The sequence below is a fragment of the Lonchura striata genome, chromosome 14 (assembly GCF_050655825.1).
Source record: "Lonchura striata isolate lonStrDom1 chromosome 14, ASM5065582v1, whole genome shotgun sequence".
Lineage (NCBI taxonomy): Eukaryota > Metazoa > Chordata > Aves > Passeriformes > Estrildidae > Lonchura > Lonchura striata.
This window is the reverse complement of record NC_140716.1, coordinates 15,644,922-15,660,751: the sequence shown is the minus strand read 5'-3', so window position 1 is coordinate 15,660,751 and position 15,830 is coordinate 15,644,922. Positions and strand designations below refer to the sequence as shown.

The window sequence follows — 15,830 nt, the reverse complement described above, 5'->3', positions numbered from 1 at the left end:
GCGGCTGTGCCTCAGTTTCCCCGCAGACCTGCCCGGGGTTTCTAAGTGCCTGTTGGCGCATCCCTGACCTTTTCCACGCTTGGAAGGCCTGAACCCCTAATCCTTGTGCTCTAGGTGGATCCCTCCGGACCTCCATCACCGGTGACTGCTGTCGCGGGAAAGGGCGGGTGGGGGTCCCCCCTCGCCTCCGTTTTCCTGGGGTGCCCGCGCAAAGCCTCGCTTTGTCCCTTTCGGGGGTGCCGCTGCGTGGCGGCGGAGCGGCGGCGGCCGGGCCGGGGTCCCGCGGGGGCGGCAGCTCCGAGGGGCGGCGGGAGGCGGCGGCTGCCGGCCGCGCCGCTGGTGTAGTGGTATCATGCAAGATTCCCATTCTTGCGACCCGGGTTCGATTCCCGGGCGGCGCAGTTTTCTTTTTCCTTCCCCTGCCGTGGGGGCTCCGCCCGCGGCGCGGGGCGGGCCGGGAGCTGTAGTTCCGCCGCCGGCCCGGCCATGCAGGTCCCGGCGGCCGCGGAGCGCAACAAGGGCCCGATCCTGGCGGTGCTGCGGGAGTGCGCGGGGAGCGGCGCGGGCGCGCTGCGGGTGCTGGAGGTGGGCGCGGGCGCGGGGCTCCACGCCGCGCACTTCGCCCGGGCGCTGCCGCAGGCGCGCTGGCAGCCCTCGGACATCGACCCCGGGGCGCTGCGCAGGTGAGCGGGGCCGGGGGTCCCGGGGGGACGGGGACCCCGGGGGCTCCACCGGCACCCCTTCCCACGGACCATGGACCCGCGGCCCCCGCTCTCTGCTCCCCATTTTATTTATTTATTTATTTATTTTATTTCGGGGATTTTGGGAAAACACCAGCGTCCGACTCTCCTGCAGCCCGGGCTCTCCTGCTTAGTGCTTTGTTCCCTCCAGGAGAACCCCGATATTCAGCTCTTGGATGAACTGGATGCATATTTTTTCCCAGTAAAGGCCTACTCAGCAGTGGGCCCAGGCTCCACGATTCTTTTATTTTTTCAGGAAAAACCCAATAACCGACTCTCCAGCAGCCCAGGCTCCCCCACTTGCTGCTATATTCTTTCCAGGAAAACCCCAATATCCTGCTCTCAGATGAGCTTAATGTTTATTTTTTCCCAGCAAATACCCCCTTGGACAGTCCAGACTCTCTGGCTTGATGCTTTATTTTTTTCCAGGCAGACCACAATATTCAAGTCCTGCCCAGCCCAGGCTCCCCAGGTCAATACTCACTATATTTTCTTCAATAAATCCCCAATATCCAACTCCCAAACAATTCATGCTTCCCAGCTCCCCAGCTTTATTTTTCCCAGAAAACTCCCAAAATTCAGTTTTCCACCGCAGAAAAATTATTAGCCTGGTGGGGAGGTGCTGGTACCAGCCCCTGTCCAGGAGGAGTTTGGTGCTGCCCACCCAGCAGCACCCACCACCCTGGGTAAAAATAATCTCCAGGCTGGGAGGCTGCAGGAGCTGAGACCTAGGTGGTGAATGTGCCAAAAAGGACATAAATAACAGCAAAATCAGGAGGTGCTGGTGCAGTGGTGCCCGTGGGGTGCCCCACAAGGGGACGGTGCTCCAAAACTGGGGAGGTTTGGCCCTGGGGCCTCTGTGTCCACATGCTGCTGGTTATCCAGGCACTCCCAGTTCTCCATCTGGCAGCTGCAAGCAAAGGGCTGGGCAAGGAGCCCCAGGCTGTGCTGCACCCACGTCCCTTTGTGGGTGTTCCTCCACTTCTGAGAGCCCACGCAGGGCTTTGTCCCTGCCTGCAGCACCTGCTGGGGGGCACGGGGCACCCGGCTGGGCCTGAGGCGGGGTTTGGTGCCCACAGCATCGCTGCCTACGTGGAGGCCGCAGGGCTGCCCAACCTGCTGCCCCCCATCCTGCTGGACGTGTCCCAGGGCTGGGAGACCTGGGGGGGCACCCGGCCCGCCTCCCTCGACCTCATCGTGAGCATCAACATGATGCACATCGCAGAGCTGCGGTGCACCGAGGTGAGCAGCCCTGACAGCCCCTTCCCCTGCCAGGCCGAGGGGGCTCCCAGGGCGTTCCCAGCCCCCTGACCCGGTCCCCGCCTCTCGTTCCCCAGGGCCTGTTCAAGGGTGCTGGGGTGCTGCTGAAGCCTGGAGGTGTGCTCTTCACCTATGGGGTGGGTCACCTATCCTGGTGCAGGAGCATCCTGGGGGTGCAGGGTGCCAGAGTGGATACTGGGGGGCAGGTGGGAGGGCAGCTCAGGGGCTTGGCTTCTGGGGGTCTCTGCCTTTTCAGGCACATTCTGAGAACTGAAAAGAGCAGTTTTGGAGGAGACAGATCCTGTCCTCCCTCACCTCATCCAAAGCAGGGTCTGGGGGTGCCTGCAGTGGGTGACAGGACTCACAGTGCGTGGCGGGACTCCCTGGGGGCTCTGTCTCTTCCCGCTTGGCTTCTGTGCTTGGTGGGGACACAGCAGTGTCCGTGGAACCGGAGCTGGGGTGGAGGAGGAGGCACAGGGTGGCTCCTGCCTGCAGCTCCAGCTGTGTCCCACCAGCCCTATGCCGTGGACGGCCGGATCAGCCCCCAGAGCAACGTGGACTTCGACCACAGCCTGAGGCAGAGGTAGGAGGGGGCTGGGGAGCTCAGGCTCCTGGGAGCCCATCCCGTCCTCTCTGTCCCCCCCTGCAGCCGCAGGAAGCTCCCTCCCAGCGTGGTCCTTCAAGATAAGCCACGCCTGAGGGCAGCCCCCCAGCCGGGGGTGCCCCTGGTTGATGGGGCTGGTTTGGGGCGGGGTGTCCCCGGGGTGACCCGCGCCTCCCTCCCCGCAGGAATCCCGCCTGGGGGCTGCGGGACACGGCGCTGCTGCAGGAGCTGGCTGAGGCCAACGGGCTGTGCCTGGAGAGGATGGTAGGTGATGGGCGCTGGGGGGCTGCCCGTGCGGTGTGCACCCCCGAGCCCGCTCTGTGCTTCCAGGTGGACATGCCGGCCAACAACAAGAGCCTGATCTTCCGCAAGCTGTGACCTGCCCTGGCGGCGCTTCCAGCGCCTCCCAGCGCTGCTGTCCCCACTGAAGCCTCCTGCGGTGTCGCTGTCCCACCATGGCTGCCACTGGGGCTGGGGACAGCAGTGATGGGACAGAGCCCCACTCACCCCAGCTGGGGCTGACTTGGCTGGAGGGGGGGGTCCATCTCCCCTAGTGCCCTTGGAGCTCCCTTTGCAGTGGGGTGCCCCAGCCTGGACCACAAGAGCCAGCACAGCTGCTGTGGGGGACACAGGTGTGTGTGGGGTGGGGGGACACAACACCCGTGGGCATGGGGGAGACTCCTTGCTCCATTTCCTTGGAGGATCTTGTGCTGGTGGTGTTCCCCCTGCCCCCCTCCCCAGGATTGTGCTGCTGCCTCCGCAATAAACTCTGTGGCTTTGCCCCCCATGCCCCAGTACCTCCCTGATGTTTTCAGCACAAACACTGGGGTTGGGTGTCCCCAGTTCCACCTCCAGCACCAATGAAAGGGCCAGGTCCAGCACCCCGGGGTGTTACACTGGGCCCAGAGGCTTTGGTGAAGTGGGAAGATTTTATGAGTGGGGTGGTCCCAGCAGATCTCCCACCCCTCTGCAACCCAACTCAGTTCTCGATTGCTGCTGGACAGTAATTGGGGGGGGGTCACACAGTGGGGGGAACATGCGGCAGATAAATTACAGTGGAGGTGGGAGCTGGTCTGGGGCTCAGCATGGGGTTGGGGGAACTACATGACAGTGGTAACCTCTAGACACAAGCGCTGGTGCAGGGGCTCCCTCGGGCTGCCCCCTCCGTGCTGGGTCTGCAGCTCCCCCCCAGTCAGCACATCCTCACTCTCCCCTAGTCCTGGAAGCGGTTCAGGAGGTCGCAGGTTTTCTTCTCCATCAGCTCATAGATCTTCTTCACCCGTTTGTCGTTGGCCGCCCGGACGTAGCTGCTGGGGTCCAGCGTGGCCATTCCATCGTGCACCTCGCCCATGATGATCAGGGGCCCGTCCTCCGCCGTCATGTTGGGGCAGGGGCAGCTCCAGTCCATGTCGGTCAAGGTCACCTCCAGGTACTTGATGTTGAAAAACTTGAGGCCCATCTTCTCATCCTTGAGGACGTCCTCGAGAGCAAAGCGGGCTATGCCGGAGTCCTGGTCCTCCACGATCTCCATGAGCCGCCCCACGATGGCGAAGTCGCTGCGGCAGAGGCTCAGCACCATCTTGCTCTTCAGGCGGCAGGCCTTGCACTGCAGGCTCTTGGGGAAGGGGCACACGTCCTCGCAGGTCTCCTTGCTCTCAAAGTTATTGGTGTTGCCCTCGCAGCCGCCGTAGACGAAGGAGTGGCACTGCTTCAGCAGGTGGTTGTACGCCCAGCGCGGCTCCCAGTTCTGGCAGGGCCCCTGCACCATGGGCAGGAGGCAGGTGGGGCGGGCGCTGCCCAGGCAGGCGGCTCGGCACTCCTCGTACGTCTCGAAGTGGTTCCTGTTGGCCCCGCAGCCGCCGTAGCGGAAGGTCAGGCAGGAGCCCTGCTTGGCGTCAAAATGCCAGCGCACCTCCGTGGCCTCGCACCGCCGCCGGTCCGGCTCCTTCAGGCACTCGGCGCTGGGGAAGGGCTGGGGGCTGCCGGTCCGCGGGGTCCCCCCCGGCTCCCGCCTGAGCACCGACAGCGGGAAGTCGGCGCGGAGCAGCCCGGCGGCGTTCCGGGCCGTGCAGGTGTAGATGCCGGCGTCCTCGTGGCGGGCGTTGTAGATGACCAGCTGGCCGATGTTGGTGACCACCACGTTGCCGTACATCTGGTCCGGCCGCATGATGAAGTTCTCCTCCCGCTCGCTCTGCTTCTCCCAGGTGATGTCGGGCTGCGGGCGGCCGCTCACGTCGCAGCGGAAGCTGACGGTGCCGCCGGCGCGCACGGACTGGTGGAAGGGGTTGGTGTAGAGGGCGGGGGGCACCGGCACCTCGGGGCCGGCGCCCGGCGTGGGTCGCGCCGTGGTCTCCTGCGGCACGGGGCTGGTGTCGGGCCAGGTGAAGATGTGCTTGCAGGGCACGGTGGTGAGGCGGGTGCCGCGCAGGCACGCCTCGGCGTCCATGTAGCACTTGTTGTAGTAGGTGAGGCCGTCGGAGGCGCAGGTGAAGTTGGGCTCCTTCTCGCAGCGGTCCTTGCACTTGCAGACGGGCTGCCCGTCCCAGATGTCGCAGTCGGAGCCCTGCTGCGCGCACACGAAGCTCTCGCAGGAGGCGGCGGGCGCCACCGCCAGCGCCGGAACGCTGCCGTCGGCAAAGCGCGCGGCCACGCAGCTCCGCAGCCCACACACGTTGGTGCAGCACTTCTCAAAGTCTTCACAGTCCTGGTCGGGGAGGGAGAAGAGATTGCGGGGGGAACGTGGGGGTCACCGCTGTGCTGGGGCTGTGGGTGCTGTTCCCACCTCTGTGGGACTTTCGGGCGGGCAGGTGTCCGCCGCACAGCCCTGTGCACCTTCAGCATCGCTGGGCTCCGGCTAAGAGCCGGACCTCCCCGGCACATCTGCACCGGCCCCAGCCCACCCTCAGCACCCCCAGGATGTTTGGGGGTGCACCACAGTGGTGACGGTCCCTTCTCCCCACGGCAGAGTGCAACTTGCCCTTCTCAGCTTTTGCTGGCCAAGGGGAGACAGAACGCATACAGACGAATTGTGAAGGAGTCTCCCCTCGGGGTTCGGACAGCCCTAACCGGGATGGGGTTGCCTCTGCTCAGCCTAGTGGAGCTCAGAGCCAGGGCTCTCTGGGATGGACAGCCTGGTCTGTGGGTGGGCTCGGGCCCTCAGGGAAAAGTTGGGAGACCATTCTGTCCTCGGCCTGATGGGGTCCGTGTCCCAGCACACCCATTCCCTTCATCCCAGCCAGCCTTTTGACAAGCTGGAAGCATCCTGGGGGTGCACAAGGAGGGTGTTCTGACCGTGGGACACGGTCTGAGAAGGTGACATGAGGAGGCAACGAGCAGTTTCTCTGCCTGTGGGGGACTGGAGAGCCCAGCAGACCGGAGGGGTTTAGGGGGCAAAGCTGCAGCAGGGCTGAGCTCGTTGCTCTGAAACAACTGAACCGGCTGTGCCACCCAGCACAGGACCCACACCCCAGATCACCTCCTTCGGGGTGCTGGGGATGCTCCCCAAACCCTGTTACCGCCCGCCGCCCCCGCAGCCCCCTCGCTCACCTGGTCAGCCTGGCACTCCCGCTCGCAGGTGCTCTGGGCGTCCACCCACAGGTTGGGGTTCAGCTGGTTGGGGCAGACGCCCAGGTGCCGCATCCTGCCCGGCTGCAGGCTCAGCCCGGCCGCCGCCGCCAGCACGGGCAGGAGCAGCGCGATGCCCGCGGGGACCCGCTGTCGCCCCGCACGCTGGCCGCGGCCCCCGCGCCCGCCTGTCCCGCGAGGAGCCATCGGGCCGCCCCGCACCAGCGGCCTGGCTCACTGGCGAGGGCTCGGGAGAAATCACATTCAGGACGGACGGGATCACGGAGAAGGCGGGCGGGCGGGGGGACAAAGAGTAGGAGGAGAGGACCAAACCTCTGTCCTTCAGCACACCCGGCGCCCGCCGGACCACCGGCGATGCCGCCCGCCGCCTCCATCCATCGCCGCCGCTCGGCTCTCGGGGCGCCGGGGACACGGCGGCAGTGGCGGGCGGCTCTCGGGGCTCAGTCCATCCCCGGCACGGCCAGCGGGGCGAGTGGGGTGGAAGGGGAGGACGGGAAGGTTGTAATCTGAATCCCCTCCCTTCCCACTGATGTTTCTGGGTGTTTGGAATGGGAAAGGCGCTGACCTCAGCCTCTAACCCCGGCGAGCCCGGCGATCCCTGGGCAAACACGGGGGGAGATCAAAGGCAGAATGCAGAAAGTCTCCAAAGAGGGAGAGTGGAAAGGGGGGGGCGGCGGGGGGTCGCACACAAAAACCCGTCCGGCCCACGGAGCCGAATTCCTGCAGAATGAGAAAACAGCCGGAGCCTGCGGTCCCCTCGGACGGGGCGGCCCGCGGGAGGTACGCGGAGCCCACGGAGGCCACGCTGCGGGCGGCCGGGACCCGGCTGGCCCGGGCGTCCCGCACCCCGCGGCGCATCTCTGGGCACTCACCGTGCCCAGGGTGCCGGCAGCGGGACAGCGGCACGGCCCCAGCCCTCTTTCCAGCCCGCATCCCACGAGCGCCGGGCTGCCGGCACAGGACCGTGTCTCGCCTGGCGGGGTGGGCGCCCACCCAGCCCCCCTGGAGGGGCTCCCCCAGCCTCCCGGGGCTCCCAGCCCTTCCTCCCCAATGATTTACAGCCAGGATGTTTCCTGAGCCACGCCAGATCCCGGCACATTGTGCTTGGGCTCAACCAGTAGGTCTCGCACCAGCCCAGAGCTGGCAGGAGCCGGCCTCGGCTCCCCGGCCAGATCCCCCTAATCCCCGATGGAGACTGACCTGCAGCAGGAACATTTCATGGCATTTTGGGAGCATTAACTCTTCTGGCTCTGGTGAGAGCCTCAGCCCTGAGGGGGGTTTGCAGCCCCTGTGAAACAGCAAATCCGAGGGTGTTTGGCCCCAGCGAGCAGCTCAGTACCTCCAGTCTCCCCTGTTGGGGAGCACATGGTGGAAGGGACAAAAAAAAGTGGGAGCCCTTTCTTTCCTTTTGGTTTTTTTTTTTTTTTTGGGGGGTGGGGTGGGGGGATATAACCCACCCCCACTCCAGAGCTGCTTTCATGTGTAATGGTTTGGTGCTCCTCCAGTCTGTAGCTCCTTGTGGAAGCCCTTTTGCCCCAGACCAGGTGATTTGGGGGACCCTCAACATCCCCACGCTGGTGTGAGCAGGGTGCAACCACAATGCTCTGGCACGGTGACCTCCAGGCAGTAGCACAGACACAGTGCTGTGATCAGCCACCCCTGCCCCTTCCCTGCCCAGGCCAGGCACCCCGGGGCCCAAAGCCCCAAAGCACAGTCAAGACTGTCACCAGCTGGCCATGACCATGCATGGGGAGGGCTGGAGTGTGTCCCATGGCTGTGCCCTGAGTCCCGTTCCACAGCCAAGCAGGCACCCAAGGGTCCATCCAGCTGCAGATGCTGACACTCATGGGGAGGCTGATATTCTGCAAACAGGGAATTGCATCAGGATAGCCCAGCCAGGAGCTGCCAGGGCCTGTACCCTGCCTGCCCTGGCAGCCCCAGACCGACCCAACTGGCCCCAGGCTCCCGCTGCCTGGAGATCCCTGATCCACAAACCCACAAACTCCAGCTGGGAAGCAATGTGGCAGATGCACGGCCCCTTGGTCCCCAGGGATGCAGCCCAGAGGCATAGGGCCACTTTGGGGTGTCCCAGGGCCCTTCCAGGGAGCTTGCTGCAGGAGAGAAGGGGAAACAAGACCTGGAGCCCAACTTCTGCTCGTACTCATGTCTTTGGGTCACTTTCAAAGATCCCAGACGTAGATGAGGGTTTTACAGTTCATCTCCTCCCTCCAAGACAAGGAGGCGGCTCAGCAACATGTCTTGAAGGGAAGGGTGCCATGCACGTGTCCCTGCTCCCAGAACCTGCTACACCCTATGGGCTCCTGCCCCTTCAATGCACCCGCGGGCAGCTGCACTCGCATTTTCAAGCATCTTGCAGTTGCATGAAGGTCACCACCTCTTCCCAGGCTATGTGGGACCAATCCAAGAAACCTCACATGAGAAAGGTGGGTGCAGAGGAACATAGTGACCGAAGAGCTGCATCATCCCAGAGCAACCTGCTCCCTCCTTTCTCAGAGGAGCAGAGAGCCTTGAAGCTGTCCCAGCCTTCGCAGGGCGCGCAGTGTTTTCCTGCCCGGCTCTTCCCAAGCAGACAGCTGCAGCCCCGCAGCCCCCGCTGCTCCGCCGTAATGGGCTCCGGCTGTCCCGACCCCACCTGAAACCACACACAGCCTTTGTTTCAGCCCTGGGAGAGGGAACAGACACTTCCAAAACCCCCTGAAGTAAGAGAGGGGAAAAAAGGGCTGTGTGACTCTTCCCTGACCAGGCTTTCACCTTAGCTCCAGGGTTTTCCAGGCTGCAGACACGATCTCATTTCCCCCTGCCCCCTCCCAGCCCCAGCAATTACTACTTAAGCTGTTAAAACAAGCGTGGCCAGTCTGGTACGAAGTGGAAAATCTGATCCTAGGGAAGTGAGAAGGCAGGGGAAAAGGGAGGTCAAAGGGGGGCGGGCTGGGAGAAGGGGATCAGACAAGAAGTCTCCCTCCACCCTAGGATCAAATCCCCCTTCTCTGGGGCTCCTGCTACCTCCAAAGGCCACTCTGGTGTGACACTGGAGCTCTGCGCTCCCTGCAGCATCCTCTCCCTTTCAGTCCCATTTGTCCCAGGACGGCTTCCAGCTCGCTCCAGTCTGGGCTGCCACAGCACTTGCTGCTCCTTCAGGATCACCCAGACCCAAAGAGGGATTTAGGGTTTGCTGTACTTGTCCTGTGCCCGTAGAGCAGGGACTGCTGGGGAGCGTGGCTTCTTCCAGCCACCCATGGGACCAGCCCTGTTGGAGATGAGTTTGTGTGTGTTTTCTTAGGGCTCCACTAGCCCAAATCAGTGTGAGAATCAAGAACAGATTTATCTTCTACATCTACAAAAAAGGCTCCACAGAAAATGTAACTGAAGTTATTTTGTGGATGACCTGGAAATGGGAATATACACCTGTACCACAAACAGTCCCAAATCCCGAGGCATGGGCAAAACCACCACCTTTTTCCCCTCAACCTCTTCCCAGCCCACAAAAAAGCGGATACGTCTCCTCTTTTCAACTGGTAGTTCAAAACAAACAAAAAGACTTTAATTTATACAAAACAAAACCATGTAGAATCAGTTAAACAACACTGACTGTACAAAGGAATAAAAAAATAAAAGGATAGTCCAAAAAAACCCAACTCAGGAATGGTACAAGTGTTGGAGAGCAGCTACAGACTAGTGTTGACATCAGACACAAGAATCTTTTCCTTTTAAATTAAAAAATAAAAAAAGTTTGTTGCTGGGCAATCACTCCAGGGAAATCTTCCATCCCCACTCCAGACAGGATCTGTGAGACTTTACAGGGTGACAAAACCTAAACCAGCCACAGGGAAACAGCATGGGGAGGTGGCACACGTGGCACAGGCAAACCAAAGCAGAGGTACAGCGAGTTTTGAGACGTGCAGCAGCTTGGTGATTTCGGGAAGGATCCCTTTATCCCTCGTGGTCCCGCACACCGGCGCCGGGCCCGGGGTGATTCCTGGGAGGAGCCGCCCTTGGCGGTGCCGGTCACCTGTTGGCTGTATATCCCCGTGCTGCTGAGCCAGAGATTGTCTTCTGCTGTGTGTTAAATGATGGGAAACAGGTGCCAGCCACCCAGACAGGTTCTCCAAATCCCCTGGCCTTCGTGCCACCGGGATGGCCCGACTGTGGCTTTGCTCTTGAGCCAAAGCACCCCTTCAAAGGATTCCTCTTCCCCTCCACCTGCCTGGGGTTTAATTCTGTCCTCGCTCACTTGAGCTGGGTGATAAAGCATGAGAGAGCCGAGCCAAGAGACCTGCCCATGCTGTGCTCTGCAGGGAGGGGAGGGGGAAGCCTCTGGCACCTCCCAGGTCGGCTTGGGAGCAAGGGAAGCGATGTCCCCACGGGGGGACGCGTCCCTCCTGTCCCTGCTGCCTGGACACAGCGGGTCCGTCGGCCATGCAGGAGCTGCAGCGGCTTCATTCTGCCCATGCAGTGCCCCAGGGCTGCCTGGAAAGGGAGAGCAGAGCAAGCTGATCCCAGGAGGAGATGGCAGCACTGTACACTTCACCTGCTACCACGCTACTCTCACAGCCTACACACTATGAGAACCCGCCACCATAGCCCAGCCCCACTGCCATGCTCCCTTAGCTTTTGGGATAAGGGCTGGGTGCTATTTCTCAGTTTGCAGGTGATTCCAGCACAGGTCAGCTGTGGAACAAAGCCAGAGAGGCAGGTGCACTTGCTTGACAGAAGATCCATCCCAAGCTATTGCCCCTCCAAGATCCAGGAGCCATCCCATGAAGCAAAGCAGTTTGCACTCCCAATCTCCTGGGATTGCTCCAAGAGCCAAGTGATTTTGCCACTGAGGGATCTGGAGATTGCCATTTCCCCGCCCCAACCTTCCACCTTCCCAGTCCCTGCTCCTTCATGCTCCAGTGGGAAAAGCCACATCTGTCCTTCCCCACTTTCATCCAGGAGGAGCCACAGCAGCATGAGCTCAGGCAGCATCTTTGGGAAAGCAAAGCTGGAAGCAGCCAGGATCTAGAGGATCTAGGAGCTGTCACATGTACTGTCATGGATGAAGGGCACTAAAAGCGATGGATGAGACTTTGCAACAATAAGGGACAAAATTCAGCATTTTTCCTCTGCTTTAGGCACAATGCTTCCACCCCCTGCTCCCAAATCCCCTATGAGAAAGCACAAAGTGAGCAAGGCCTCAGTCTCACTCCAGAGCTGCCTCTTCCTCCTGCCTGCCAAAACACTCCAACCCCTCAGGACCCTGGCCTCGCCGCTCTGCTTCTCCATGCACTACCATCCCACCCTGCCTTCAGCACTCACGTTCTAGGGAATGATAGGAATAGAGCAGCTTGGGGCATGTTCCACACCAATTGTCCTTTCCTTCTGCACATGTAGTATTCAAAAACACCAGCACGAGCCCAGAGGTGAGGGAAAGTCTCTTAAAGCATTTATGTGTTTTCATTGGAAAATCCTCCACTTGTCCCCTTTGCTGACACTGGGAAAGTCAATCCAGTGCTTGTATTTACATGGCTGCATAAAATTTTCCCTGACTGCTTCTTAAAAAAACCCTTAAAAAACAAGACATATTTATATATATGTATAATATTTACATAAATAAGTGAAGGCATCGAACGGAGCACTGCCTTCCCCTTTCCAATTGGCCAACTCTTGCCTTTTTTTCTTTTTTGGCAACAGCAGGTTAACATCCTGGTGAAAACTGTCATTAGTCCCCTGTCCCTGTTTCTTTTTGTCTACATCCAATGATCACTATTTCATCAGCAATCTGTTCAGGAGGCCAAGAGTTAAAGTTGCAGCACAGACTCTCCTTGCCTACTCCCTTAAGCCTCTCAATCTTCCATTAAATCCATTGCTCCATTGAGACTGGATGAGCTTTTTTTCCCCTTCCCCCCTCCCTAACCCGGCAGCTGCTGAATTTTCCACCCCAGGCCTAGAGGCAAAGCCCAAAGCATTCTTGGAGGGTCACTTGGCAGATCCTCTCCCCGCCAGCACTGTGGGATCCAGCCGGCACCATGCTTCTTCCTATGCCAAGCCAAAACGTGAGCACATTCCTAACGCTTGTGCGTGCCATTGGAAAAGCAACCGTGGCCCATCTGAAAGGATCCAGTGGAAAAGGGTTCAGTGTGCAAACAGCTGTACACGGGCGGGTGGGTGTGGATCCGACAGAAGCTCAGGCTGCCCATCCTGCTAAGAGATCTTGCAGTTGTTGCGTGAGCAGTTCTGTGGGGGGCTCTGGGGCGGCCGGATGGATTTGGATCTCTTCAAGCTGTTCCCTTTGCTGCTGCTCCCGCCCCCGCTGCTGGCCAGGGAATAGGAGCGGCCGTGCATCATCACGGCGTTCATCCCGTTGGCCATGGAGAAGGATTTCAGGTGGCTCTTGATGGTGACGGGCAAGGGGAGCTTGTCGATGAGGTGCACCGGGGTGCAGGACACGATGGCTCGGCAGCACAGGTCCTGTAAGCTGAACACTGTGGGGAGAAAGGACCGCACAGTCAAGGGCCAGGAGGTCTCCTGGGCTGCCCCTTCCCCCACAGCTATTCCTTACACTGCACAGCTCCAGCTCCTCAGGGAGATATGTCAATAATGATTGCACAGGAGCTGGGAGCAGGGAGCAGGGTATTTAGGAGAGGAGCTTGGGAAATCAAGGTGAGCTTTGCTGTTGGAGGCTTGTGCTTTGCCAGACACCAGCTTTGGTGTGAACACAGGGTTAGGCACTGCCAGCCCTGCTCTGCTCAGCACCCAGGGCTGGCAGGGCCTGGCTCACATTCCTGACAGACACTTGACTTCTCAACCCCTCCTCTGCAACCAGGACATGCCTGAGAAAGAGGCAACAGTGTCAGCAAATCCTGAAACAGGGAAGCGACAGCTGGGATCTGCTCAGGGAGCAGCTCTCTGTAGAGCCTCCAGGTCACAGAGATACCACAAGCCAAAACAGCCAGAACACCACTCTGCCCGTTCCAGTTTCCCAGCATCCTCCCAGCTCAGCCTGCACCATGTGAGCTTGCCTTGGGAAGTCCCTCTCCTTGCCGGGGAATTCCCAGGCGGGGGCCACACGAGGGCACTCGTTATCTTCCTGCCTGCTGCCAAAGCCACGCTGCCATTCCCGAGCAGGCAGATCCCCACTCCCTGCTAGGGAGCCCCCGTTCGTGGAATCACAGAACCATTTTAGTTAGAAAGACCTTCTAAGACCATCGAGTCCAACCATTCCCCCAGCACTGCCAATGCCTCCAATAAACCACGTCCCCAAGTGCCACGTCTGCATTTTTTTTGAACGCTTCCAGGCATGGTGACTCCACCGCTGCCCTGGGCAGCCTGTTTAAGTGCCTGACCACCTTTTTTGGTGAGGAAATTTCCCCTAATCTCTAATCTAAACCTCCTCTGGCACAATTTGAGGCCGTTTCCTTTTGCCCTTTCTATTCCCAAGCAGGCAAGTCTGCAGTCACAAATCCTAGGGAAAAGATTCAGGAAAGGTCTGTGCATTCAGCCCAGTCCCTGCCCACCATCCCTCTGTGACCTGCAGACCATGGCACAGCAGCCAGGTTGAGGACAGGAGCTCAGGTAGAAAATCTGGTGACTGGGGCTGGCAAACAGGATTTTCCCAACCCGGTGAGCAGGGGCTGAAGGTCCATATGAGCAGGTCACCCCAGGAACACGAATCTGCTGCTGCTCAGATTGCAGTGGGACACACTGCTACCTCCAGCCAGGAATAATGTGGGAAGTGTGATTATTCTGCTTCAAACTCAACAGGCTGAGACGTAACATGGAATCTGCTTGTGGTTTCCCTCCCTGTGGCATACATGCCTGGATATATGGAATAACCCAGCCCACTGCAGCATACTGACAGCAGGGATGAGATTTAGTCCCTTTCAGCTCCTTGGGCACACTCTGCTTCCCTCCAAAATGAAGACAGGCTGAGGCAAGGGCAAGGAGTGAGGTGCTTACACTTGGATTTATCCCACATAGTCGTTTGATTGAAGTACTTGCAACATGGGAGCTTATTTGCCCTCAGCCTCATGCAGAGTAAGTGGAAAGGCGGAGGATGCCCTAGAGCGCTTCAGGTCCCTGACATGCTGAACTGCTTTCTGGAGCTGCCCATCCCTATGCCAGCACAGGCAGCACCTGGCTCAGCTTCAGCTTGTCTGGCCCAAGGCATTTCTCCACGTCTGGTGGATGCAGCTCCCACAGCTCCACACCTCCCACCTGGGCAGCCACGGCCCCACGGCTCCACGCGAGCCCAAACTTCCCACCCAGAGCACCATCCTGCCCACTGACCTCGGTTGGGTCTCCAGATCTTCTCCATGCCGTGCCGCATGAGGACGATGCGGGACAGCTCCGTGAAGGACTCGATGACATTGAAGTTGCACAGGGGGCTCACCTCGAAGAAGGTCATGCAGTTCTTCTCGGCGTAGGCACGCGCCTGCTCCGTTGGCACCTGCCGCTTGAAGGCCAGGTGCAGCCTGTTTCCCACCAGGATCCGAGGGACACCTGGAGCGTGCTGGAACAAGGAAAGAAGTGAAGAAATCATGGCTAGACCCAGCATTATGCTTAGCTGTGATAGCAGTGAAGGGAAAAGAAGTAGAAGCTGCTCTGTGGCCGAGACTGCCCAGCAGCACCTCTGTGTGGTGGGGACAACTAATTTGTCACCTCCCGGTCCATTAATTTATGAGGGAACTTCCCTGTCTTTCTTGACCATTCCTGAGCCATTTCCTACTACTTCAGATTTACACAGAGGTGGAGGGCAGACACTTGTTGCTTAGCTCCATGACTGCACTGCCATCAAGTCCCCTCCACCGCAGAGCTGTTCCTGTGCCCGTATCAGGCAACACCTTGGGTGACACCTCCCCATGTCTCTGCTCTAGATCTTTGCACATGTTCCTCCATTCACTTACCTCATCTATTTCCTTTATCCATCGGTCTATCCCATCAAAGGACCAGCGATTAGTGATGTCGTACACCAAGAGAATTCCCTGGTGGAAGACAATCAGAAGCAATCAGAAAGTTTCATAGCAGGCAACATAAAAGGGGCAGGACACCCCTGACAGACCCCCATGTGCAGAAACCAAGAAGCAAAGGGACAGAACATTGCCCCAGCCACACCGTTTGTGTGATGATACGGCAAAAATTGAGACAACAGGGCTGTGCTAATGCAGTCCCAGGTGATTAGGGAAGGTTTTACTCCTGCTTTGGCTCTGGTATCCCCCAAATAATTTCCAAAGCTGCAGTCTCTACACAGGAGGATGAACTGCCTTGGTGGCTATATCTGGAGGAGCAAAACACACCCTTCTCCTGTCATAACTCTGAGACAAACTTGCTGAGGTACAAACACACCTTTTTTTCTATCCCCTTACACAGAACAGCTGCAGTCAGTGGTGAGGTGGCAGCAGGAGAGGAAGGAATTTTCAAGCACACCCCTCTTCTCCAGAACCTGTGTCACTGTGAGCCCTTTGCTGACAAGGAAGAAGATGAATAATGCCGATAAGCACCACAGGATCTCCACAGACTGAGCTGTCAGGACTTGGATCCATCCAGACTTTGCTGAAGGTGTCTCTCACTGTCACTGCCACACTGGCAGAGAATCTGGTGCCTGGCTTTCTTCAGGCCAGAGGTACCTACAGCATCCTCAG

General features: G+C 59.5%; 3 protein-coding genes and 1 non-coding gene across 6 annotated transcripts in view; 2 read left to right on the top strand and 2 right to left on the bottom strand.

Annotated features, from left to right (window-relative positions):
- Positions 1 to 330: 330 nt before the first annotated feature.
- On the top strand, positions 331 to 401 carry TRNAG-CCC (transfer RNA glycine (anticodon CCC)). Its single transcript has one exon. It is a non-coding gene; the product is annotated as a tRNA-Gly (tRNA).
- METTL26 (methyltransferase like 26) lies at positions 340 to 3,391 on the top strand. Of its 3 annotated transcripts, XM_085592607.1 has the most exons (7): positions 340 to 683; positions 1,170 to 1,212; positions 1,820 to 1,982; positions 2,078 to 2,137; positions 2,516 to 2,583; positions 2,790 to 2,868; positions 2,935 to 3,391. In XM_085592607.1, the coding sequence occupies exons 1-7, from the start codon at positions 353 to 355 to the stop codon at positions 2,980 to 2,982; spliced, it is 792 nt and encodes a 263-aa protein (XP_085448733.1). In that variant the 5' UTR covers positions 340 to 352; the 3' UTR covers positions 2,983 to 3,391. The 3 variants fall into 3 exon arrangements, with proteins under 3 accessions (XP_085448733.1, XP_085448734.1, XP_021385391.3); XM_085592608.1 differs by lacking the exon at positions 1,170 to 1,212 and having other exon boundaries at positions 418 to 683; positions 2,078 to 2,117; XM_021529716.3 differs by lacking the exon at positions 1,170 to 1,212 and having other exon boundaries at positions 445 to 683.
- On the bottom strand, positions 3,249 to 6,705 carry WFIKKN1 (WAP, follistatin/kazal, immunoglobulin, kunitz and netrin domain containing 1). The gene is made up of 2 exons (XM_085592603.1): positions 6,151 to 6,705; positions 3,249 to 5,308 (listed from the first exon to the last, which is right to left on the bottom strand). The coding sequence occupies exons 1-2, from the start codon at positions 6,373 to 6,375 to the stop codon at positions 3,818 to 3,820; spliced, it is 1,716 nt and encodes a 571-aa protein (XP_085448729.1). The 5' UTR covers positions 6,376 to 6,705; the 3' UTR covers positions 3,249 to 3,817.
- A 3,010-nt stretch (positions 6,706 to 9,715) lies between these two features.
- RAB40C (RAB40C, member RAS oncogene family) overlaps positions 9,716 to 15,830 on the bottom strand; it is a 36,644-nt gene continuing 30,529 nt past the window's right edge. The window contains exons 4-6 of the mRNA XM_021529651.4: positions 15,096 to 15,173; positions 14,479 to 14,701; positions 9,716 to 12,674 (exon numbers count right to left, since the gene is read on the bottom strand). Of these exons, the coding sequence (XP_021385326.3) occupies positions 12,394 to 12,674; positions 14,479 to 14,701; positions 15,096 to 15,173 (582 nt within the window). The 3' untranslated portion in view covers positions 9,716 to 12,393. The remainder of the gene's footprint in view (positions 12,675 to 14,478; positions 14,702 to 15,095; positions 15,174 to 15,830) is intronic.